Raw genomic sequence first — 24,875 nt, 5'->3', positions numbered from 1 at the left:
AGCAGGTAAAATATCTGTTCCTTAAAGTTTGCAATCATTGAGGTTTAAATTCTCAGAAGGATAAGAACTGTGAAATATGAACTTTCAGTCTCAGAATGTACTGTGCTATGTATGCAGTGTCCTCTCTTTCTTTATTGTTACATATATTAGACTATTTATGTAGTGCTGTTCTCATCTAAATGTTGGGGCATCCTCTAGGTCAAACAGCAGCTCTTCAAAACTTTAACTCCTAAAAAAGCCAATATAATTCTGTTCAAGAGGAAAGCTTCTGCTAAAATTCTAGTGTCAACAAAAATGTGAAAAACACTCTAAAAAGTAAACCAAATACCACATTATTTTGCATTTTTCCAAACCAGAAAATAAAGTTTTGCTACAAATTTGAGGAAGTTTTGAGTTATAAAAAAAAGTATTATATCCTAAGGTACTTCTTTCTCTAGTCCTTTTTCCTCCTACTTTTGTATCTATGAAGTATATCTTGTCCTTATCTATTCTTAAATTTGTAGCTTAACACAGCATTCAGAGTATCGGTCTCTGTTCTAAAGCAGCATTGCTTAACTTTATGTCAATTTTCAATGGTTCACATTGAATCTCTTCTTTCCTACATAATGCAAATCTTCTGCTTCTTTGGAAAGCTTCTTCTTGCTAGTTTTTGCAACTTTGTCCTTTGAGAATAGTACATAATGGAATGAAAGAAGTTGGGGCAACAGAGGGAGATTAGACAGAAGGAAACTGTGAGTTCTCATTGTTCCATGGTGATTGAGGTAAATGGCAGTCTCATTACACTTGATTTCATTTAATTCCTGTCGCAGTAGTTTACAAAAAAAACCCGATCTTTTCTCCTGGACAAGAGGCAAGATATGGTCCTAACAGCAGATTACAATAGTTATTTGTTTTAATGTCAACTCCCCTGCATTGTTAGAAAATGGTGAAATTATGATTTGCATCTACGAACCAAAATTTCACATTATAGTATTAGAGTACTAGTACTTCCTAGAAAATATGTTATGTTATTTCTCCAATGTAAAGTTCTGGAGAGTATATTTCCTTTAGCACAATTGTCATATTGCCAAATAACAGTTGTCATATCAAAACCTGATCTCTTGAAATAGGTTCTAATGCATAAAACATATAAAACTAACAAATTTAGAATGTGAAGAGGTATGGGAAAGAAGGAGAGTGTATTATTTGTTTCTGAATCTGGAAATAACACACAGTATTTTATTTTTCAACTTAGCACAAAGTAGTGTTTACACAGAGGTTCCAACTGACAGGACTAGATTGTGTCTTATTAAATATCATGGGGAGGAAAAAGAGCCACCCAGTAGCAGAGAATAGAAAAGTTGAGCTCCAGTCTCGGCTCTGCTACAATGAACTTTGGATCTCATTTTCCTCAACTGCGAAACAAGGGTCCTTCTACTTCAGCATCTTATGTGTCTATAACATAATTTGATATGAAAATGTCCTAGCGAGCACATGAAAAAAGAATGGTTTATCATGAATAGCCCTTAAAATTGTGCTACCTTGGTTTGTTTAGGAAAGAAAGAAAAACAAGACAAAACACCATTTAGCTGAGGTAATCAAACACATGGATTCTTTCTTAAAACATTCTCAAAAGTTTTATTCTTTATTATAATGAACAGTCTCCAACACCAGCATTATCTATTGATGACAATAGCCCCTTTGCCTCTAGTAAGTCTCTGTAAGGATGCTTTATAATTTAAATCCATTATGTGCTATGAATGCTCCAAATAAACACTGGTTTGTGGGTTTATAAATAACATAGATTAAATCAATTCTGCCTATGCTTTGTCTTCATTGTATTTACTTCTTTGTTTTAATTGCCTATGCTATCACCGTTATCCAACTGGTGCTTTCAAGTCATTAAATGAAAAACTCACAATCATTTCTTTCTAACTTGAATTAAAAAAAAAAAAAAACCTAAGCATCAATCATCCATTTACATGCATATGTATGGGTACATACATTAGATATTTTTTATATCAGAATCTGAGTTTTTTTTTTATTTTTCTTTATAAGGAAAATCACAATTTTTCCTACATATAAATCAGGAGACACAAAGAAGATTAAAAAATTGATGGCAGGTCCTACTGATTGGTTTCCTTGTTTGGGGGCACAGAAAGCAGATAATTTCCTTTATGTGCAAAAGTAAAATATATTTTCAATCAGGTTCTGAAAAAAGATACTTTACCCCCCAAAAAAAAGATTTAAGAATGACTGCTCTAGTCCAAATGAGAAATCTTATTCCCAAAGTAAGAAGTAATTTGCCATAGTCGCGCCATTAGCCAGCAACAGCGATAGTCCTGGCATCCAAATCCCTAAGGCCGTTCAGACTCATGCGCGCTCAAAAGCTAATTCGAACAACTAGATTGTTCCTTAAATTTGCCTCATCTTGTGAACAAACTTTGGCTGTGTCATTTCTTAGCAAGTTAAAGTGAGTTTATAAGGATTTCTAGGATACCTTTCATTTTTAACATTTATTACCACTGAAGCTAATGATTTAAGATTTCAATGACAAGAAACAGCCCCAGAGAAAGAATCCCTCCAAATAAAGTAAAGCTCTCTTCAAATACATGATGAAATCCTAATGTCATTCCTACCTACAGAAGGAAAAAAGTACCTGTTTTACTTTTAATGGCAGCTTGAATGTCTACTAGAATTTAAAATAGGCAAGGAGGCTCCTCTAGCAAAGCAGACCTGCACTGAAATATCATCCAGCTTTTGAAAAATCATCTTTCTGTTTTATTGAAATGAGGCACACTAATAAAATCACATAAATAAGTTATGACCAGTAAAGAGTTATGCCATTAGTATGGCACATCAAGTCTGGACTAACTCACTGAAAAGTGTATTTACTGGTTCTTTCAAATACTCGGTTTTAAGAAAATTCTTTTCTAATTTAGAAAGTGCTACCAAGTTGTAGTGGTTATGGAATATGCCTTCAGATCCATATCTGCAGAAACAGTGGACATTTCTCATCACCTTTTTTCACACACCTTCCTGGCACAGATGGGGAAAAAAAGAATTCCAAGGAGAAGAACAAATATCTACAAGAAAATAGGCTGATGGGCATTCAACTCTAGATGGTTTAGGATGCTTGATCACTATTGGTGAATCACAGCAAAAAATGACAATAGCGTCATCATATTACGTTAGTTACATCATGCAAAATTTTAACAAAGGTAAGACAAATCATACTATTGATGTCAGTGATGCGCTATATTTTTGTAGCAATTGAGAAATGTTTATAAAACAAAATCGCTAAACAGTACACGTGCCTTAATTCTTAAGGTAGTGAAGTGGATTTGTCTTCCTGGTCAAGAATATAAAGCCCAGGGAGCATAAACGGTAGCCTCATGCAGGTATTGTCTCATACTGACTTGAAGCCCAATGATTCCCTATTGAGATTCAAGATAAACGACAGTGCAACAATAATGTTCTTAATACCAAAATTAAATGTGAATAACTAACGGAGTCTTTCTTGATCTGTAAAAAAAAGTAAAATACAAATTTCCTACTCAGAAATGTGACTGCACTTGCAATGGTTCCAACATAAACCAATGTGTGGTACTTAGGGAGAGCTTGTATCTCAGTACTCAGTGACACACAAGATGCCCCCTTGGCTTCAAAGTGCAAGTCACATAAAGCATCTTAAGGCTAGAAACTAAAAGGAAATATGCCTATGAAAAGTGTGGAAAAAATAACAGAGGTCAACACACTGAAAATGGAAAAAAGATATGAGTCTCTACGTCCCTTTATGATTTATAGCAAAGGTATTTTTCTCATGACCCTACAATAATAATAGATTCAACAAGTTATGGATGAAAAGGACCTAGCAAATCATTGTGTCTAATACATGCCAAGAAAGGGCACATTTTCCTAGAAAGAGAAACAAAGAAGAAAGAAAAACATAAAAATAGATACTTTTATCAACATTTGCACAAGAGTCAGTCAGCACACAGTTTACAGACAACAAGAAGACATCAATAGTGAGGAAGATTAGATATTGACACAAAGTACCCGTATCGACAGAGTCCTGTGTTGAATTTTCCAACATCTAATATGTTTGCCTAGAGCTTCTCCAAATTAAAGCAACTCTATTTATAGGCAAAATAGAAAATGTAGTCTGGGTTTCAATGAATTTTTAATTTTGTTCAATCTTGCATTTGTTCAACCAAAAACAATTTAAAGAAGACGGAGGCTGTGGGCCTCACAGTGAGGAAGTTCAGCCCCTCAAAAGGAGCTCTTGAATCTGCCATAAAAATCAACAGTGTGCAACTAATAGTTTTCTTTTAATTTGAGCATTGTAAAGTGAATCTTCACATCAAGTATTCTTAAGGGGTCTGTTTGGTTTCCAGATTAAACATGTAACACGACCTGTCCTCTTGCCACATTCTTTGCATTTCCATCTTAAATAATCATAAATAATGAACGCGTGCTACTCTTCGGCATTACAGAACTGTTTGATTCAGCTGAATTTCAAAGTCTTAAAAATTGCACTCATTCCTTCTTTAGAGTCCTGTCTCATCTCAAAGGTTTTCAACTGAAAGATTCTTTATTGTATTCGAATCTTGTCCCATATGAATTGTTTCGGTTACTCAGTTTATGAAGAGTCTTGGAAATTGAACTGGGCCCGCAGCAGAAAACACCAACTGTTTTCCTGGAAAGAGACGGGAAAGAAAGAAAAAATCAGGTGGAAAATTGGACATAACAAGACAAAAAGTATGCTTTTTACATGACTCAAGGCATGAGCCAAATCAATTCCCTGCTGCTTTTCATATTGAAAACACTGTTCCCAATTATTCCCATGTATAAGTGACCATCAAGAAAATATTTTATTTACCTCATGTTTTTCATACTATAACTCAGGATAATTCAAAGAATGTTCCTATGAACATATATTAGCTTATTATCAGACATAGAGTGAGTGGCCTGTCTTAGACTTCTCATTACAGAGCACTGGTGAGGCCAGAAACCAAATCTAGAGAAGATGACTTCTGTGCTGGTTTGGAACTGTTAGGTACCTCACGAAAGGTCAGGTTCTTTCCATTCATCCCCGTTGTAGGAGACCTACTGTGGGTGAGGCCTTTTGATTCAACTGAGATGTGACCCAGCCCAGTCAGGGTGAGTCTTAATCCCTTTACCGGAGTCCTTTATGGGGATAGAAAGAGAAAATGTCCAGACACATTTGGAGAGAGCCACTGAAACCAGAACCCAGTAGAGAAGGAGAGGTCATCACCATGTCCCTTCCCATGTGACAGAGGAACCCCAGATGCCGTTACCTTTCTTCAGAGAAGGTACTGTACTCCTGATGTCTTCATTTGGACATTTTCATGGCCTTAGAATTGTAAATTTGCAAACTAATAAATCGCCATTGTGAAAGCCAACATATTTCTGTTATATTGCATTCCAGCAGCCTTAGCAAACCAAAACAACTTCCTACTCACACTGGTCCAAGCCCATTCTCTTGTAACTAAGCATTTCACACACATTTTCTAAAGATTCCACATGGATTTGCAAGGATAATCATGAACAAGAGAAGAAAGGGAAAAGTCATTACCAATTTGAAAGGATGATTTTAAGTGACTAATTTGCATTCATATTGAAAGCAAAAAGCATATTAATTTGGATGCACTTTCGTTTTAATATACGCACTCTAATAGTTGTAATAAATGCCAAGCAGGTTTTATTATTCACTAACATAACATTTTAATAAATTATACATATCCCTGACAAATAAACAAAACAAATCCCAGGAAATGACTGGGATTTCAAATGGATTCCCCTCCAAAAGTTGGTTGATTTACATTAAATTCCTTCAAGGATATCAAAATGATTAACAATTCATATCCTGTCTTGGGCAAATGTAGTATATTCTCATTATCTGAGAAAAACTGATGCTGAAAAAAAACAGAGAATCCATCTAAATGGGGACAAAAATTTTTACTAATATTAAAAAATGCTTTTACTGAAAGTTTTCACTTTGAAAAAGAAACAAAGAACTATGAAAATAGGACTTCTACTTGAAACCATGGTTGAGTCATGGGGACTAGATTTACCTTCTTGCATTAGACAACTGAAAAAAGCAGATAAATACATGAAAGAAATATTTTCAGACACTGGACAGCAGGTTGCCCAAAACTGATTCTTGAGAAAGGGGGGTGGGGCACGGAAAGGTCAGTCCAGCAATTGTCTCAGCTTACTGCCTGGAGACAATTTCCAGTAGCAGAGAGAGAGAGGAAATCCAAGCAGAGACTGACAGGTTTAACTTATTGCCTGCTTTCCCTATTTTTATATGTTCTTCTGCAATTTATATGCATGTAACTAACCAAAAGATTACATCTAAACATGATAACTTCCATTTATATAGAGCCTTTTGTCTAAACAGATAGTGAATCCTGAAGATGTTGATATATTCTTTTCCTAAGCACATTACATAAAAATCCTTTTAAAAACAATGCTTTTTAGGTACTATCGCAAAGCAAAAAAAACAAAGTGAAAGTGTTATATAAAATGTCAACAGTAGATGGTGCACATTTGCTCTTTTTAAATCAGCTTTGATACTTCAAAAAAATGAACAAGAAACATAAACATACAAAATCCCTCTAAGACATGAATAGTGTAATAAATGATAATCCTGAAGAACTAACCAAAGGACTCAAGACTTTCAATCTAATTTGCTGTAAATGATTCTCTGCTATTTTGAGGTTTGATTTCAGAACAGAGCAAAAGAAACTAGCAAAGTTTTCACCACTGAACTATGAAAACCAATAAAAGTATTCTTATCAGAAGTTAGTGAAATATCTTTAAGGAGGAATGAGTTTGAGGTACACAGCAAGAGTCAGGTGAGTATGAAAGGAATATTACATCTAAGGCAGGTGATCTTGAAGAAAGATGGGAAAGGAATATGGCCCAAACTGGGTTGATGTATATATATTGTTCACCCTTAATTAGGACACTGAATATCAGAAAAGAGCGTCACTTAACAATGTTTTCTTTTCCAGCAAAAACTGCTTCATCAAGGGAAATGAAATACTACAGACCTAGTTTCAAATACGGCTCGGTTACAATCTCAATCACATGATTCACTGCTTTCCCTTTTTAATTTTGCTTCTAAGATCCCACTCAATATCTACTAAAACAAAAATCTCTAGAGGTATAGCCGAGAGGTATGTTGAAACAGTGATTCTTTCAATAAATAATATTTATCCATAAATTCATGAATTGGAGCTTTTTCTTACTCTCTATCTAATAAACTACTTCATGGATTCATAATCGAATTTCCTTTTTTCTATTTTCTTGGTTAAAATATATTTCTAAATTATAAATTGATCAACTATATATTAATAATTATAATGATAACAATCTAGAAGAGCATATTTGAATGCTGGAGCCCTAGAGCCACATGAAATTTTAAAATTTAAATTTTCAACTTATGTGCATCCCTGTTACAGAAATATGATTAGTTAAGCATCAAAAGACTTTCAAACATAAACAAATATATTCAACTTTTATAAAATTCTGTGGGTTAACTTGAAGAGAAAAAAGAATGATGTAAAATTTCCAATGGCTAAAGAAGAACTTGTTTGTGTATCTGTTTAATAAATGCTATTGACATCAAATAGCTATGACATTTAGATTCCTTTGGATATGTCAAAAGAGTTACAGTAATTTTAAAATGTCACTTTCTGAAACATATTAGACATTATACCCTTTGCAAATATTTAAACTTATGATGAAACAATTTAAATGTCAACTCAAAATGTGTAACTATATGGTTTTCAAAATTGTTTTAGAATTCTTATATACTATTGCTCGGCACCATAATAAGTTTACAGAAAACAAATAGGCTGGCTTTCCTATGCCCTAAAATAAATGCTTTTCCTTCAGTAGTAAATTTCCTCAGGTCATAGACACATAGGCCTTAATGTTAACAATTTTGATAAAATTTCAGTTTCTAAGAAGGAAGGAAATTATGTTCGGAAATATTCTTCATCTAGAGTCTGCATATTAAATCAAGAGAGCTTTTTAAAAATGCATTCACCTTGGTGAAAAAGTACAAAAATTTGATTCAATTGCATTCATTGTTCTAGTTATTTGCTGACTTTCCTTTTTCACTAACATGATTTTAAAAGACTTTTCCAATAATCACCTGATATATGCTGTGTGAATGAATATTCATTTGAATATGGGTATATGGAAATCTGAAAGTAGGTAGGAGAGTATAGTTCATCAACACATTATAGACTATTTCAAAGTCAAATCCTAATTATTTGGGATGACAGATATTTTGAATGATCTCTGCCTCTGCTTCCTCCTTTGACAGTGATAACTGAATTAAGTAAAAAGCAGATAAATACATGAAAGAAATATTTTCAGACAATGGACAGCAGGTAGCCCAAAACTGATTCTTGAGAAAAGGTGGGAAACAAAAGGTCAGTCCAGCAATTGTCTCAGCTTACTGCCTAGAGACAATTCCTAGTATCACAAAGAGGAAATCCAAGCAGAGACGGGCAGGTTTAATTTATTGCCTGCTTTCCCTATTTTATCAATTTTTGAAATGTTCTTCTACAATTTATATGCATGTAGTTAACCAAAAGATTACATTTAAACATGATACCTTCCATTTGTATAAAGCCTTTTGTCTAAATAGATAATGAATCCTGAAGATGTTGATACATTCTTTTCCTAAGCACATTACATAAAAACTCGCAAACCCACTACTAATTCATCTTTAGAAACTTCATGTGATAAATCTGGAATATTTCCATTCGACTATTAGCCACATGTCAAATTCTGTGAGGAACAGTACCTACCCTCTGTTACATTTGGCTATTTCTTCAAACAGAAGTTTCCATCGAGGACGCCCAATAAAAAGCCTTGAATTCAGTGCTTGATATTTTTCCCCAATTATTTTCTGCTAAAAAGAGAGCATTATATTTTATATAACTCACGTATTTAGACAGATAACTGATTGCTCTAACATCATTTCTACTGTGGTTTCCCACAGAATTGCTGTGATAGTAACAAATATAACGTTCAAATGGCAAACTATTAAATACATTCATTTCAAAGCATCATTTCCTTTCTCTTTTCCTTTAAAATTCATTATCGACTCGAATGCCATTCTTACAAATAGCTGATTTTCCCAGATTTCAGTTAGGTGCTTTATTTTTAAACAACTGCAATATACCACAAAATGCATTCTATTTGCCCACTCTCAAAAAAGGTTCACTACATATACTTTATTAAAATATTTGCGTCACACATACAGTTGTTATACTTTGTCCCTAAGTAAGTGAAATACTGCAAACTGTCATCATACATTTGGGCAGATAATCCTAGACAAGGCACCCCAAGGCAGTAGAGCTCCAAATCTTGGGTCTGCCAACAAAGGACCCTTAATGGGCTGGCATTCGCAATTAACAGATCATTACATCTGAATACATGATGGAGAGACAGAGTGAAGTGAGCAGAGAGGAGAAAGTGCCTGAGTCCCAGGCAGACTGAAACTGAGGACCAAATGTAATTTATGTTCTGAACCATATTATAAATACAGCATGTGGAATATTGACTTGCTTCATGAGAGTAGTAAAATGGAATATCTTTTACATACCAAGTAGTGTAGAAATCTAACTAGAAAAATAGAGTTAGATTAGTTTTGAGGCTTTGACTTTTATATTTTGTACTTAAAATATGGCAATGTAGGATAGAAAATACTAAATTAAAATTTGTGAAAGCATTCATGCCCAGATTTAAACACTTATCCAGCTCTCTAATGTCTCTATACAGTACTTTCTTCACCTATAAAATGGGGATAATAATATCACCTACCTACTCATTTCTGTTGGGACTATATGAAATATTAAATGTAAAATGCCTAGTGCAGTGTCTAGCACAAGTAAGTGAATGATACATGATGGTTATTATTTTTTTAGTTTTCTTTAGAGGGAAATAAGTTTAATTGTCTATGACTTCATCTTCTATTCCCACACAAATCTTTCTCTCAACCAACACATCACAGGATTTCATTTATGGCCTGATCTCTAGGGGTTCAGGACTTGGGGTATAGTGAACAGGGGAGAAATGAACTCAGAAAGTTTGCTCCAGCTCCACGTGAGGAGGACAAATGAAAGGCACAGTATGGTTGAGTTCAAGGACAAGCAATAGTTTTCTGGACACATTCCAAAAGAGGCCTTCTTCTTAGGAAACTTCTATTTAAAACACCTGTGGAAATTTTCTTCCAGCACAGCTCCTACAGTAAATTTTCTATTAGCAAGAGGCTTGTTTAATTTACAGTAACATCCAACCACATACCTGGATCCCATCTGCTTGACTGAGGTACAGCTGGATGTTGACATAGTCAGGTCTGTTCTCTTGCCAAAGCTGAGAGGACATAAAAATGAGTAGTCATTACAATTCTTTCTGTCTGCTCAGGCAGTCTCCTATTCTAACATAGGTCATTCAGAATTTGTCAGCCTGTATCTTGGCTATTACAATAAACATCAGGAAGAAGACTGATATTAATAGAATGATACAGCTATAGTTGTAGATATATTTAGATATACCTATAGAGATATATACAGGATTCTAAAATTAATGACACACCCCACTGGCATAAATTAAGTACAGGGTGGCAGTGGAAGAGAATAATTCTCTGTTATGTTTATAGATACATCATCTAGGTGGCTAAATGCCACACTGATATTCCCCTTAGTCTTTCCCAAATATAATTGGCCTTATTTTCTCCCCCTCAGAGTACCTCAATTTTATCTAGGAATTCACTCATAAAGTAAAGAACACAATTTTCTTAAAAAAAGAAAATCAGCAGTGATATTCCTATTGGGAAATAAGCATAACATATTTCCTAGCCTATACTTTTTTCTAACTCTCCCAAATCTCAGAAAGTACAGAGTGTGTTGAAACACAGAACATAGCAATCACAAAATCAAACTAAAGACCCTTGGCCCCCTTCCTGCCATCTCCTTATTCAGCACTGGTTTCCCTTGTATAAAATTTATGCCAAATATGATAACCTGGAAAACATATTGAACATCTCAATATTCTGCCAAATAAGATAACAAAAATACCATCTGAAAGAAAATAAATTCAAAAGGGGTATAAAAGGTTATTTGTGTCCCTGTATGTTTCCGTTTTTTTTGGAAGACAAGAATGCATCTAGCAGTCATTGCTTTTGCTTTGGTTGAGGCTTGACCTCTAAAATCTGTGCTCAAAGTATTATGCTTCTTGGAGCCTCCTTTCACCACCCTCAATTATTTCTTGATATAATCATCAGGTCATCTGATAAGTAACCAAAAGACTTGTTTTTAAGTGCTCTACTCTGGCCCTGACAATTTGAGTGAGTCACTCAATTTATCTGTCCTCAGTTTCTTCATCAGGGCCGTGACAGGTTTCAGTGACACCATCTCAAAGTTCTCTTCCAGATGTAAAATTATACATCCTGTGATCAGTGGTAACTTTGAATTTATAAAACCCTCAGAACCACACTTTATTTGAAAGTAAGAAGTGATGTTTCCTAACACCCATAGTGTTCTTAAAAACATTAGTTATGTCACATCCAGAAGTGGTTCCAAATTACATCCAAACACTAAATTTATTTTAAGGCCCTTTCTCAATGAAAGCAGAGTTTATTGATTTTAACTGTTGAAAACTTGAGGCATTTCCAGATAAAAATAATGGCCGGCACCTCACAAACCACATGGATTCTGCTGATCCTTGCCTTAAATGCCTACTAAGATGTTGTTCTGTGATTAATCAATTAAATCCTTTACTGGTTACTGGTGTTTGGTAACTATACCCACCCCCTACCCAAAACTATGCAAACATAAATAATGTTTTTAATGATTTAAATGCCTCCATTTGAACTCATCCAACACTGATTATAAATATATGTATTAAGAACAATTTCCTCCAAGTCAAGGGAATAGTGAAAAAACAAACATGCAGATCAAAATAATCATGCAAACAGATTAGAATTGCAGTCCCATGCAAATAAAAAAAAAAGATCAGGTTTTCTTTTTCATTTTTATTTCTCCTTCTAATCATTATTGCTTATTTTTCTCACAAACAAAACCAACATTATGTTGAGTCCTGGAAACAGTTTACAGATCATTAATAGGAACAATAACAATTTTTAAAAATGCCATCAATATAAATACGCTAGGCACTTTGGATGTATTAAAGCTAAATCTTCTATCAGGCTTTATTATACTCACTTACGAATTGAAAGAATAAATGAGGTTTATACAGATTAAATTCTTATCTTAGGTCTCACAGCTAGTGAGAGGTAGAACCACTGCTTTCTAATAAGGGAGAGACTCCAAACGGCACGATGCAGACCTCCCGGCTGATTCTGACCTTCCTAATATGAACTACAGAAGTGAGGTGACTTGAAGCAAGTCATGCAGTTAGTACCTGGCTGAGTTACCGTCGGATCACCTGACGTCTGGCCCTGCACCCTGTTCTTAAACCACCAGGTTGGACCAAACAGCCAAGAGCTATTTTTGTAACTATTTCAGGCAGTTGGGCAGCAAGATGGAGTGGCTGAGGCAGCTAGTTAACTGGCAGGCGTTCACAGTTGGAACAAGATTGAAATGCTCTTCACTTTTATTTGGTTTTCAAAATTACAGTCATCTACCGAGCGTCGGTTCCGGGTCAGCATCGCTGGGGGCGCTGGGGCTGGCAACAGGGGCACATTGGGTGGCCCCGGGAGGCAGCGCACTGTGAGCCCTGCCTGAGGCCGCCGCGAAGCTCCACTGCCATGCTGACAGCTTGGGGTCACCGCTCACCAGCGCCTTCGGGCTGGGATGGCAAGTGGGCTTGCACCCCTGGGTCTTCCTGTTGGCCCCCATGGTTCTCATAGCTGAGCTCGGCACTGGCCTGGTGTACCTGCCCATGGGCAAAGATGAGGCCCTCGAGGAGACCTGCATCTCAGAGGGAGCTGGCCAAGGCTGAGTCAGGACTCCTGCAAGGACACTTTGCCACCAATGATTGCAACCAGCAAGTTAAGACTTAGGGGATGATTATGAATCATTATATAGATATTCCTTTTTACTTTCTGGTGTATTAGAGAAGACAGAAGGAAATAATCTGAAATCTCTGAACTGTAAACCAGCTGCCTTGATCTCTGACAATGATTGTATAACTATATAGTATTTACCTTGTGATAGTCAAAACCTTGTGAATTACCCTCACTTATACCCTTTTTTTTTTATGTTTTTCACTAAAGACAGGCCCTAATATAAGGCCTTTATATTAAAGGCCTTTAGTCAGCCCAGAACTAACCCACCCCAATTTCAAAATGATCTTACTAGATGAAGCAAAACCTGACCAAAATTGGCTCACCTGGCATGGGTAATAACAGTAGCTTAAACTTTAGCCTATAAGTGACCTATCCCTTATTTTAATCCTAAAAATTACACCATCATCATCATATTAATGCTGCCATTTTCTTACATACATTCTGTGATTAACATCTAATCAATCTGCGCATGCTCAATAATTAGATCATCTCTAACCTCCTCATCTCCAGCCACTGTGCTCGTTATCCTAAAACCTGACCATCTTTTAATACTATAAAACTATCAGAATTACTGCAATTTGGGGAGTCAGGTTATTAGACTGATGGACCATTTGATTTCCTGCTTCACACCTAGCAATAAACTGTCTCTCTTTAAAGCCCCAATGTCTCAAGAATTGGTCATTTGAGCCCATTGGACAGAGAATCTACTGCTTTTGATTGGTATCACGACTTCTTTCACTTCTTTGTCTCCAGGAAGAGAAGCGAGGTCAATTTTGCTTCAGTTCTGGTGGTCTCCAACACTGACTCATTGCTGGAATGGGAAATCCTCTCTGGAGTTAGTAAATTGGACCACATGGTACAGACTGTTTGTGGTGCTGGAAGACAGCATCCGGGTGCATGCACCAAGTCCTGGGGCCGCTGAGCCCTCCAACCTCCTGCTGGCCACCTGGGAGCTGAATCAAAACCTCAACCTGAGATGCATAACCTTCTCCATCTATACAACTTCACCTGCCAGCTCATCTACCTGGTCCAAGGGACTGCCCTCAGTGAGAGGAAGAGAAACAGCCAGCTACTCCTGGAAGCCAGAGCTCTGCAGCTACAGTACTTTCTGAAGAGGAGCACAGCAAAGAATAACAGGATATGACTGATCCATTTCCTGAACCAGTTTAGTGACTTGGAGAAGATGCTGCCTTGAAGAACTGGGTGGTCCATTCTACATCACTCTCCAAACAACTGGAATTTGAGACAATTCCATGACAGTGATTTCTTTGTTTCACTTGACATACCTTGTAAATGTAATATCTGCAACCATATCTTACTACAGGGGTGACTGTGTTTGAAACAAAAATGTGTATTGCAGCCTTTGGACTGACTTCTGGGGTTGGACTGACTTCTGGGGCTCTGGCAGTGGTGAGCAGCTTTGGCAGTGGCTGGCGGCTTTGGCCTGATATTACTCTTTAGAATGCGGTTTGGGCAATTCACCATTTCTTATTTAAGGTGTTGTGGTGAATGACATGTTTATCATGATTTCTGCCTGACAGAAGACCCACCTCATGGATAGCACAAGACACTGGCTGTTAACAGTTTATTCAAGGTGGCAGTGCCCTTTACAATCACTTCCATCACCAACATCCTACTGTCCCCTAAAGGGATTATGGCCTCTTTCAGGCATAAATACATTTTCAGTATGTAAATACTTTTGCATCTATACAGAAACAACACTGCTCTTTTGTTATTTTTATATCACCTGTTTTGGAGCATTTTTGGCCCTGGATAGCAAAAGAGAAATAGTCTGTCTTTGCTGGTTGAAAAGGCCAGAGACATCTGGCCAAAAATGTTCCACATTAAAAAGGTCGTGCTGTCTCCAAATCGGTTCTCTCCCCAGTGAACGTGGAACTGTTACCTATCCGATAAATTTGTTCTTTGGAGACTATTTTGGCCCTTTTCTCACAAGTGCTGAGTCTAAGAATTTTGCAGTGCTGATATACATATATCATAAGCTGTCTACATGGATGATTCCAAGTACAGGAAGGTTTAGACCTTTGAAAACTAGCACGTGACAATGTCTATATCATGCCATATATTAATATAGATGAAGAATATTTTTCAAATTATGGTCTCAGGGTCATGGTTGTTATCACTGAAATGTTCACTACTGGGATAATAATGTTAGGCAAAAACTGGAACAATGTATGAGATATTTTGAACAAAATGTGACTATGTAGATAAAAATTGTACAGAGTTTTGGTTATGAACATATGCGCAATACATGTTGGGATATAATGTATATGCAGAGTTTCATTTTCTTCCCATAATAGCTATCCATAATGTCAGTAAGATTCCTCCTGTGTTGTTGAGTGTTTCAGCAGTTCATTCCTTTCTACTTCTAAATAGTACTCTATGTATGAATATATACAACAAGCTATTTTACCCATTCTCCTCCTGATGGTTATTTAAGTTATTTATAGTTTAGTACTATTATGAATAAAGCTGTTATGAACATTCTTATGTATATGTCTTTTCATTTTCCTTGAGTGAATACCTAGGAGTGGAACTGGCAGGTTACAGGACAGGTGCATCTTTAATTTTAAAAGAAACTGCCAAATTATTTTTACAAGTGTGTGTGCCATTTTACATTCCCACGAGCAGGGCTAGCTGCATAATTTGCAGAACTCAGTAAAAAATGAAAAATGTTTTGTTTAAAGAGCAGAGGAAAAATAGTAGAATTAAAAGTACTAAAATATAAAGCTATTTTCTTTAAAAATATTATTTACTTATAAAACCTAATAGGGGGTGGGCCACTGCAGCTCAGCAGGCACAGCTCTCGCCTGCCATGCTGGAGACCTGGGTTTGAGTGTCAGGGCCTGCCCATGTAAAAAAAAAAAAAAAAAAAACCTAATGGGGATAATAAAAGGGCATACATGAGTAACAACATAAACTTACATATTGAAAAAAATATTTCGGTGCCCTAATTTTATATAATGCAATAAATAATGATACTTAAAAATTATATTCATCTACCATCACAGAGTTTGTATACAGAGTCACTACACTTTATTGCTATTGGTCTTTCTCTGTCTCTCTCTCACACACACACAAACACACTCTTTCTCTGAACTTGGTGACACAGCTGCAAACACAAAAGGCAATAGTCTTCCCTTTTAAATTATAAGGGGCATAAATGACAAGTGTTGATCCTTCCTTCAACTATTTGTGAAGGACCAAATAGGATATATAATGTTGCATATTGATGATCGTCAGTGCATTGTTTACACCCATTGTAAGCTTGCATATGATGTATTTCGTGGATTCCTAAGAGTACAGAAAATCTATCAAAAAATTTGAAAGGGAAAGAACATATAAATCTTAAGATTTGACTGTTTTAAAGCTCCAGTCACTTACGTTCTTTTCTTTTTTCCTTTGTTGCTTTCTTTCCCTGCTGCTTGTTTTAGAAAGCATAACTTACATAAACATGTCCCCCCACATCTTGAACCCAATTATAGATTTCTTAAACATATACAGACCCTACAAATCAATTCTAGAAAAAAACAAAAAAAAATTAGATATACAAGCAAAGTTATAATTAGCAAATCCAAGAAGAAATAAAAATGACCAACAATTATATGAAGAGAAATTCAAGTTCACTAGCATTCAGAGGGAAGGCAATGAGATCTCACTGGTAAGAGATGACAGAAACGAAAAAGATTAATAATATAATGGTTTGGAATAAAATTTCCTGATATTATTTGGTGGAAATGTAAATTGTTCCAACCACTTTGGGGAGTGGGCAGTGGCATTTGACAGTATATATTAACATTGTAAAATGTTCACAACCTTCAACACTTTTTAGCAATCACCTAAGAAAATTCTTGCAAATTTGAGTAGTGATTTTGCTCTTCTTTAAAGCTTTCCCTCGCTTAGCTCCAAGGACAGTCCCCCACCTTGTTTCTCCTACTTCACAGGCCACTGGCAGCAAATCTCCTTTGTCGTTTATTACTCATCTTTCACTCCTGCAGACATTTCAGTGTCCCAGGGCAGGGGTCCCTTAACACACATTCCGCAGGCCACTGTTCTACTCCAGTCATATCAGTCTGTGCAAACCCTTTTAATGGCTTCCCATCTCTTTCCACATAAAGTCTAAAGGCCTTTTATAACCCCCCACCCCACAGAAAACTTCACACCCCACATCTCTGATTGACTATCCTACCACTTTTCTGCTTCCTTACTCTGTTTCACCAACACTGATCTCCTTGTTTTTCCTCCAGACAACAAGCATACTATTACACCAGAGCCCTGGCTTATGAAGTTGAGTTCCTCTGTCTTGAAATCTTTTCTCAATATATCTAGTTTTCCCAGTCTGCTCGTTCACGTCACTCAGGTCTTCACTCAAAGCCATTTTGTTTGGCTGGTATTCCCCTATACCCTATATAAAATAACATGACTCCACTGATGACTCTCTGTTGCTTTATTCTACTTTCCTTCTCTTCTTTGTCTCTAATCAGCATCAGGCACACTACATATTTAATGGGTTGTCACTCATTTCGAATGCAAACTACATGAAATTAGGGACTTGGTTTTATTTTATTACCTGATGCCTTTTCAGCTCCTAGAGTAGTAGTTGGTTCACTGTAGGCAGCTAGGAAATATTCATTGAGCAAGAGGATGACTGTCTTACTAAATAAATGTGTGCAAAAGAAGTGTGTATAATTATACTCACTGTAGCATTCTTTGTAATAAATTAAATATACAACATTAGGGGATGGTCAAATAAATTAGATACATCCATCCTATGAAGTATCTCTAGATTTGAAGTATCTAGAAGAATGAAGTATCTCTACATTTACTAAGTTCTAAAAAATACTATATTAGTCAGGGTTCTCTAGAGAAACAGAATCACAGGAGATATCTGTAAGTATGAGATTTATAAAAGTGTCTCACAACTGTGGGGACAAAAAGTCCAAAATCTGTAGGGCAGGCTGTGAGGCTGACAACTCGATGAAGGGTTTCTACGTACTCCGCAGGAGAGGCTCGCTGGCTGAAGAAGCAGTGAAAATTCTCTCTTCTCCCTCAAAAGTCCTCAACAGATTGGATCAAATCCAACTGTTTGGATTCTCTTGTTTGTGGAAGACATACCGTTAGTTGACATAGTTGTAACCAGTCACAGATGCAATCAACTGATTGATGGTATTATAAACCAGCCACGAAAAGTCCTCGCAGTAATGGTTAGGCCAGTGCTTCCCTTTCCAGACAACTGGGCACCATCATCTGGCCAGGCTAACATTTGACCCCATCCATGCCAGTACTAAACAATGTTCAAGACAGTTTCAAGTAAAGAAAATCAATTTGCAGAACAATACTCATACTCTGATATGAATACAGAATACTTATGAACTTCCTCTGTTTATACAGATTGGGTAAGGAAAATAGTCAGGGAGGAGTTTATCTGAATTGTTTCAAAAATTTGCAGCAAATATGCATTTGTGTATTATTTATATACTTTGAATAAAGAAAGATCGACAGATAACAGCTACATAAAAGTTTACAGGTAGGATAGGTGAAGAATGTCTGCTACCCTCTCTGTAAAAATTAAAACTTTAAGAATCTGTGATTTTTGAGATTTTATGCCAAGAAATCTGGTAATAGATCATTTTGAATATGAAAGGTGGAGATAAGAGATAAGAGTTATTAGAACAAAGAAAGGAAGGTGTAGAAGCAAGTGCCTGCCAATAAGCTTCCTCCATCTGTCTGCCCTGAGAGTCCCCAGTCGTATGCATACCATTTCTACGTTAAAACATTCTGCCATATATATGCATGCTCACAAATATCCATATGTGAAAAAATATGTACCAAATTATTAACAGATCTTTTTAGCTCAAGAGATTTGTTTATCTCCTTCTATATGACATATATATCTTTTTTCTGAATTATTCTATAACAAGCATTTAATACTTTTGTAATATAAACGAAAATGGCTATATATTTCTAAAAAAAAAAAAAACTTGCAAAGCTAAAAATAACCCTGATTTTACCTTGTTATGCAACACACAGAGTAAATCTGCAAACCAGTGGAAGGACTGGATGTCTCTGCAAACCCAAATAAAATACAGTCTTCTAAGCTTGTATGGTCTCCAGTCATCCCTTTAAAATTAAAAGGACATGGTAGAGATTAGAATGGCAAAAAATTAAAGAATCCTTAGGTCCTTGAAAATTAGCTTTTCATTAATAAGCAGGCAACAGAAAAAACCCATTTACTTTCTAGCACCAGCTATAGCACTTAACTAATAAATTAAAAATGCAACATGTTGATTCAAAGACAAGACAGACTTCATGAATTTAAATATTTTAACTTATGAATAGTACATACATACAACCCATTTCCAGTCAAAGACATTAAACAAACTCCTGGATCAGAATATTATCAGCCCTGCCTCTTAGAAAAACAAGTCTGTTTTCAGTAAATTCTATCACTGAGCAGTGCTCCGGAGGTCATCCAGTCTTGCCCTGGATTCCAAGCAAAATGAGCCAAAACCATTCCAGAAATTTGGTTGTTTATCCCCTTCTTAATAATCATTGAAGAAAGAGATTGCACAACCACCTACTGTGTAATGCCTTCCAACAACTCATACTCCCAAGTCTGGATTCCTATTTATAATTATGAAGCAGGCTTGAGGTTAAGAAAATATTCACCCTTTTTCATAACATTAGGTGTCCAAATAATTTGTAATAATGTCAGGAACAAATGATTTCTTATTTGGAATCTGGTTATTTTTGCAAAAACACCAAAGAAATCCCAAACTTAAATCATGTATTTAAAATTGAAATAAAATACCATGCAAATACATTTTTTCAACTTATTCGTTTCATGGCACTACATAAAACAAGACTTTAACGCAACTGGTGTCTATTTGAAAAGTGAATGGAAGAGATTTGATGATAACTTTCTGCTGCTATCATGCTTGTATTTTTATGGCAATTAATATCAGTCAACTAATTTTCCTTATAATCCTGGAATTTAACTGAAAGACTACTTCCTGGTTGAGTAATCTCACCTGCAAAATGTCTTCACTTCGGTCTCTTATAAATTTTCTTACTAATAGACCTAGGAAAGATGTGCCCATTTATCATCTCTTCAGAACAGCTTTCTCTGACCGTACTTTTACAATAACCTCAAGCCCTCAATTTCTCTATCCCATCAATCTATCTTCTTTAATCATAGTTCTAACCACTCTCTGAAATGAACTTATTTATAAATTTTTCCCTCGTTTACTTTTTACTTGTCCCATTTGAAAGTCAGTTTCTTAAGAGCAAGACCTCTGTTTTGCTCACTGTTGTATTTCCAGTCCTTTTAGGGCCAATAGGCACATGGTATGTGCTCAGGGTACTTGCTAAATGAATGAATGTGCCACTTACAACTGATAAGAAGGCAAATAAATAGGAAACTGCGATAAATAACTTTTAAAAGAAAGAAAGAGCAGGGGAATGGATAACTATGATACTAACACATTTTATAGGAGATTATGCTGGAGCATAATCACAGACTACAGGTGAAGAATCACAGAATTACAGTATATAGAGTTCCTTAAACAAGGAGTAGAAGAATTTTTAGGGAATTATCTCATATTGAAAGAGAGATTTCTGAAATATTGGCAGTTCTCTGTTTGGACTAATAAAATTTATTAAAATGACATACAGCAAGGTGTTGAGTATTGATGCAAAAGGAGTCACTCCAATGCCTCCAGCCACACAGAGGCTAATCTCATAGTTCAGTGATTCCTCAAATGGACTTCCAAATGGACCATCGATGTATAACCTATAGAGGAGGTAGACAAAGGTGGGTGAAACAAAAATAAGGTGAATTAATTTTCTACAATTTGTAGCAAATGCGCTGGGTCCAAGTCTTTGCTTGGGCTTTGTGATGGCCCATGTCTTCATTCAATGTTTCTCACAATGATAAACCTACATAAATAAAGAATGTTGCTGATGAAATGCTGATATTAAAATAATTGCATCTGTTTCTAAGCATGCCATTTTGGAGGGAAACATTCATGAAAAGTGTGGACAAATATAAAGAGGACCGTGTAGGATAGCTGTGGGGTAACTTCAACTTGCCCATATTATATTATTCTATTTGACTAAGTTAAAATACACATTGTTTTACTGCGTCTAAATTTAATAATTAATGTCCCCTTCGATAGCAAGGTAATGATCAGAAATATTTACTGAAATATTAGCTGGGAATACAAAAGTAACTGGAGGAAAGAAAAGACTCTAACACTCTTCCTTCTCTTGTGCTAGTTAGGGGCATTTAGAAACAGTATAGAATAATCTCAGAGAAATCTCTATCTGCTTGAGATTATATAATCAAATGTGCATATGTAACTCAATTGCAACAGAAACTGTTAAAGTTTGTACAATATTCATTGTTGCATTCTTTCTTAATAATAGAACCTAACTTCTATTCAGGGAAGCCAAGTATCCGGCCACAGTTTCACATTTCCCAGGCTCCCTGGCATGTATGGGTGGATGTGTGACTATGTCCTGGCTAAAGTGGCATAAATGGAAATGTCTGCAGAAGGGGGTTGACTCTTCAGAAAGCTGTCTTAATTGCAAGTTGTATCCATTTTCTTCTATTCCTTTCTCCTTCCTGGTGCCTGGAATATTGGCCTGAAGGTCTAAATATGTTTTCTTTGATCAGTCTGTAGTCTAACTTCAGATTTCTTCATATGAAAGAAAAATAAACACTATCTGTAAAAGATATTGCTGCTTAAAATATTTTTCTATTACAAAAAATAACTGCCCTAAAATATAATATATCAGATTCTTGATAGGAATCTCACAACATCAGTGGCTTAAAAATGATATATGTGAATTGATTCTACCACTTTTCATCAAATCAGAAAATCAAGAACACAAACATTAAAGTAAGAAAATTGGGATTAAAAATAAATACAACTGCAAAAAAATATTTACTGCAAATATCTAAAAATATTTTAGAATTCCCTAACCCTAAAACAATTTCTTTAAATAGTCATGCCTTCATTTATATATTAATTCAACAAATATTTCTATGTATCTGCAATATGCCAGGGACTGCTTTAGTTGTGAATAAATTAGAAAAAGTTACTGGCCTCATATTTCTGCAATTCCAGTAGGGAGGGCTGTGCTGGTTTAAAGCTGTAAATACTCCAGAAAAACATGTTATTACATGGGTGCAAAACCATTGTAAGTGGAACCTCTTGATGAGGCTACTTCAGTTAAAGCGGTGTGGCCCATCTCAATCAGGATGGGTCTTAATCCCATGACAGGAGTCCTTGGAAGTAGAGTAAAATTCAGACAGATGGAAAGAAAACCATAGGAAGCTGGAGGCTGGACACTGATGGAATTCAGAAGAGAAGGGGGGACCAGAAGATATGGCTGTGTGCATTGCTATGTGACAGAAGAGTCATGGATTACCAGCAGCCAGTCCCAGAATGCTGGTCTTTGAGAAGAAAGCATTGCCTTGATTTGGACTTTCTTTAAGCTTCAAAACCATGAGCAAATAAATTTCCATTGTTTAACCCCACTCTTTCATGGTATTTTCTTGAGTGGCCTAGGAAACCAAACAAGGAGAACCTCATAATAAAAGATATATAAAACATATATGCTGTAAGGCCAACCAATGATAAATGCTTTTAAAATAAGTGAAGTATAACAATTACTGAAATTAGGTGATTTAGTATATGGAATTTCATTAGTATATGGAAGTTTATTATGAAGTTCTGTTTACTTTTGCATATACTTGAAATTTTGCACAAGCAGTTTAATAGGGTAGTACAAGAAGCCTCTCTGAGCAGATACCTTTTAAATGAGACCTAAATGAAGTAAGGGAGCAAGATGTACAAGTATCTGGGAGAAGAGTCTTCCCAGTAGAAGTGACATAAAATGAAAATAAACAAAGAAATCTTGGCTTAAGTGTATACTCATACCAAGTAGACCTTTCCAGGAACTTTCCACTCAGTTTCCCTCTTTTCAGTCTCCCAGTAGTATGTCTATGCATTGTTCCATTTTTTCAGGTATGTAACTCTGTGTGGACCTTTCCATGCTATTCCTGCTCATTTAACAATTTTTTTAGCAGCTATTCTATAAAAGGCACTCTTCTAGGTACTGGAAATTATGGCAATGAACAAGAGACAAAAATTCCTACCTTTTGTGATTAATATCATCAACAAACAATGAACATCTTTTATGGGCAAAGACTTGGAGATATAAAAACATGTCTATTGCCTTCAACAATTTTGGTGCTGCCTACTTTTTTACTCATGCCTGATTTCTAAAAGGAAAAACAGATACACACATATTTTATTTGACCTACAAAGAATAAAAGAGAGAAGTAATAAAACACCTTTTCCCACTTATCTGCTTTCCAACTCATATCATATGCACACAGCTCCACGCACACCCCATAGAGCTGTTTGGTGTTTTGCAATAACTTTGGTCAAGAAAACAAGAACTTGGAGATCTAGTCTCTTATTAGAGGTGGGATCATGATCAAGTTATTTATCCTCTCCAAACTTGATTTCCTTCAACTGTAAAATGGCCAATTGAATGTGATAACATGGAAAAAACAGTCAAAATTTGTAGAGGGTCACACAAATGTCAGAAATGCTTTTTCTTAATAGTATCAGTGAGGGCCTATGGGGCAACATCAGGTCATCTGAGAGCTCCAACATCAATATAAGAAATGGATTATGTGCAGTAGTCCATGGGGAATATAGAAAGGAATTTGGTTTGGAGAACTTTAGACAGTCAGGTGTTTCCTCGTTTGAAATGCTTTTTCTGCACAAAGTAAAACCGAATTTTGCTTTTTGGGAGGAAGGATGGTAATGAAATTACTCGTAATTGATTATGTGGCAACATCTGAGTTTTTGAGGGAAGCAGAAAGAGGAACTACTTAAATTATTTTTTACGTATTTAACCTGCATAATATGCAAAATATATTGACTTTTATAAGCATTGATTTTTTCCCCTCTTTTTACCACATGGTCTTTAAAAGAATGCTGTTATCACTATCATTATCTATGTGACAAGGTTACAGAAAGTCAAAGTCATGCAACAACATGGTGGAGGTGAGATCAGCCAGATACATTTTAAAATTTTAGTAGGTGAGTAATGAAAAGATCCTTCATGAAGGATTGCAGATCCACAAGGATTCTAAGAAAAGGAGGGATCTTCCTCCCTGCCTACCCCAAAATATATAAACTGCTTTTGAAATCTGAATAACTCTTTCACCAGGAAAGCAGAGTCCCATAAACATTTTTAACATATTTGTTTTAAAGAGTAAGAATGATAGGTTCATAGACCAGTTATACCAGATCTCCCTCTTACAATACACAAATGAATCAGCTACAAATTATTTCTACCAAATTAAAAGATAAAAGTACAACTGACACTTTTTGAAATGTGTTTCTACCATCTTCACATTCCCCCCAACATACTGATATTCTAATACAGTAGAACTGATTTAGACAATATGGGGAGAAAGCAAATCAGAATACATAAAATTACTTTAAGTAAAGCATGTTTACAACACTTAAAAAAAACAGGTATTAATTAGATCAGTACTTCCCAAAAGAGATTTCACAGAACAAGAATATAAGGGGGAAGAAATTATGTCTTGAGCAATGAAAATTGTAAAATGGGTTATGATATTTTATTTTTTATTTGCTTATTTTAAAACACCTCTAATGCAAAACTTCTCAGAGCATTTAAAATGCCAAAATATCTTATTAATTTCAAAGCATGGGATACACAATTCTCTGCAAACATATTTAATCAC

At 35.7% G+C, this 24,875-nt stretch overlaps 1 protein-coding gene and 1 pseudogene across 5 annotated transcripts in view; one reads left to right on the top strand and one right to left on the bottom strand.

Moving 5' to 3' along the window:
- Positions 1-1,608: 1,608 nt before the first annotated feature.
- Positions 1,609-24,875, bottom strand: part of NOX4 (NADPH oxidase 4) — a 171,569-nt gene continuing 148,302 nt past the window's right edge. For 3 of the 5 annotated variants that reach the window (XM_077113313.1, XM_077113317.1, XM_077113318.1), the window contains 5 exons: positions 20,751-20,870; positions 19,090-19,198; positions 10,336-10,404; positions 8,835-8,938; positions 1,609-4,678 (listed from right to left, as the gene is read on the bottom strand). In XM_077113313.1, coding sequence (XP_076969428.1) covers positions 4,558-4,678; positions 8,835-8,938; positions 10,336-10,404; positions 19,090-19,198; positions 20,751-20,870 — 523 coding nt within the window. In that variant the 3' untranslated portion in view covers positions 1,609-4,557. Of the gene's footprint in view, positions 4,679-8,834; positions 8,939-10,335; positions 10,405-18,199; positions 18,363-19,089; positions 19,199-20,750; positions 20,871-24,875 lie in introns of those variants that run through there. The other 2 variants (XM_077113314.1, XM_077113316.1) reach the window with 2 other exon arrangements.
- LOC143643885 (patched domain-containing protein 3-like) lies at positions 12,889-17,109 on the top strand (annotated as a pseudogene).

The sequence above is a fragment of the Tamandua tetradactyla genome, chromosome 8 (genome assembly GCF_023851605.1).
Source record: "Tamandua tetradactyla isolate mTamTet1 chromosome 8, mTamTet1.pri, whole genome shotgun sequence".
Lineage (NCBI taxonomy): Eukaryota > Metazoa > Chordata > Mammalia > Pilosa > Myrmecophagidae > Tamandua > Tamandua tetradactyla.
Note: the sequence above shows the minus strand (reverse complement) of the source record. Positions and strands in the feature narration are given on the sequence as shown.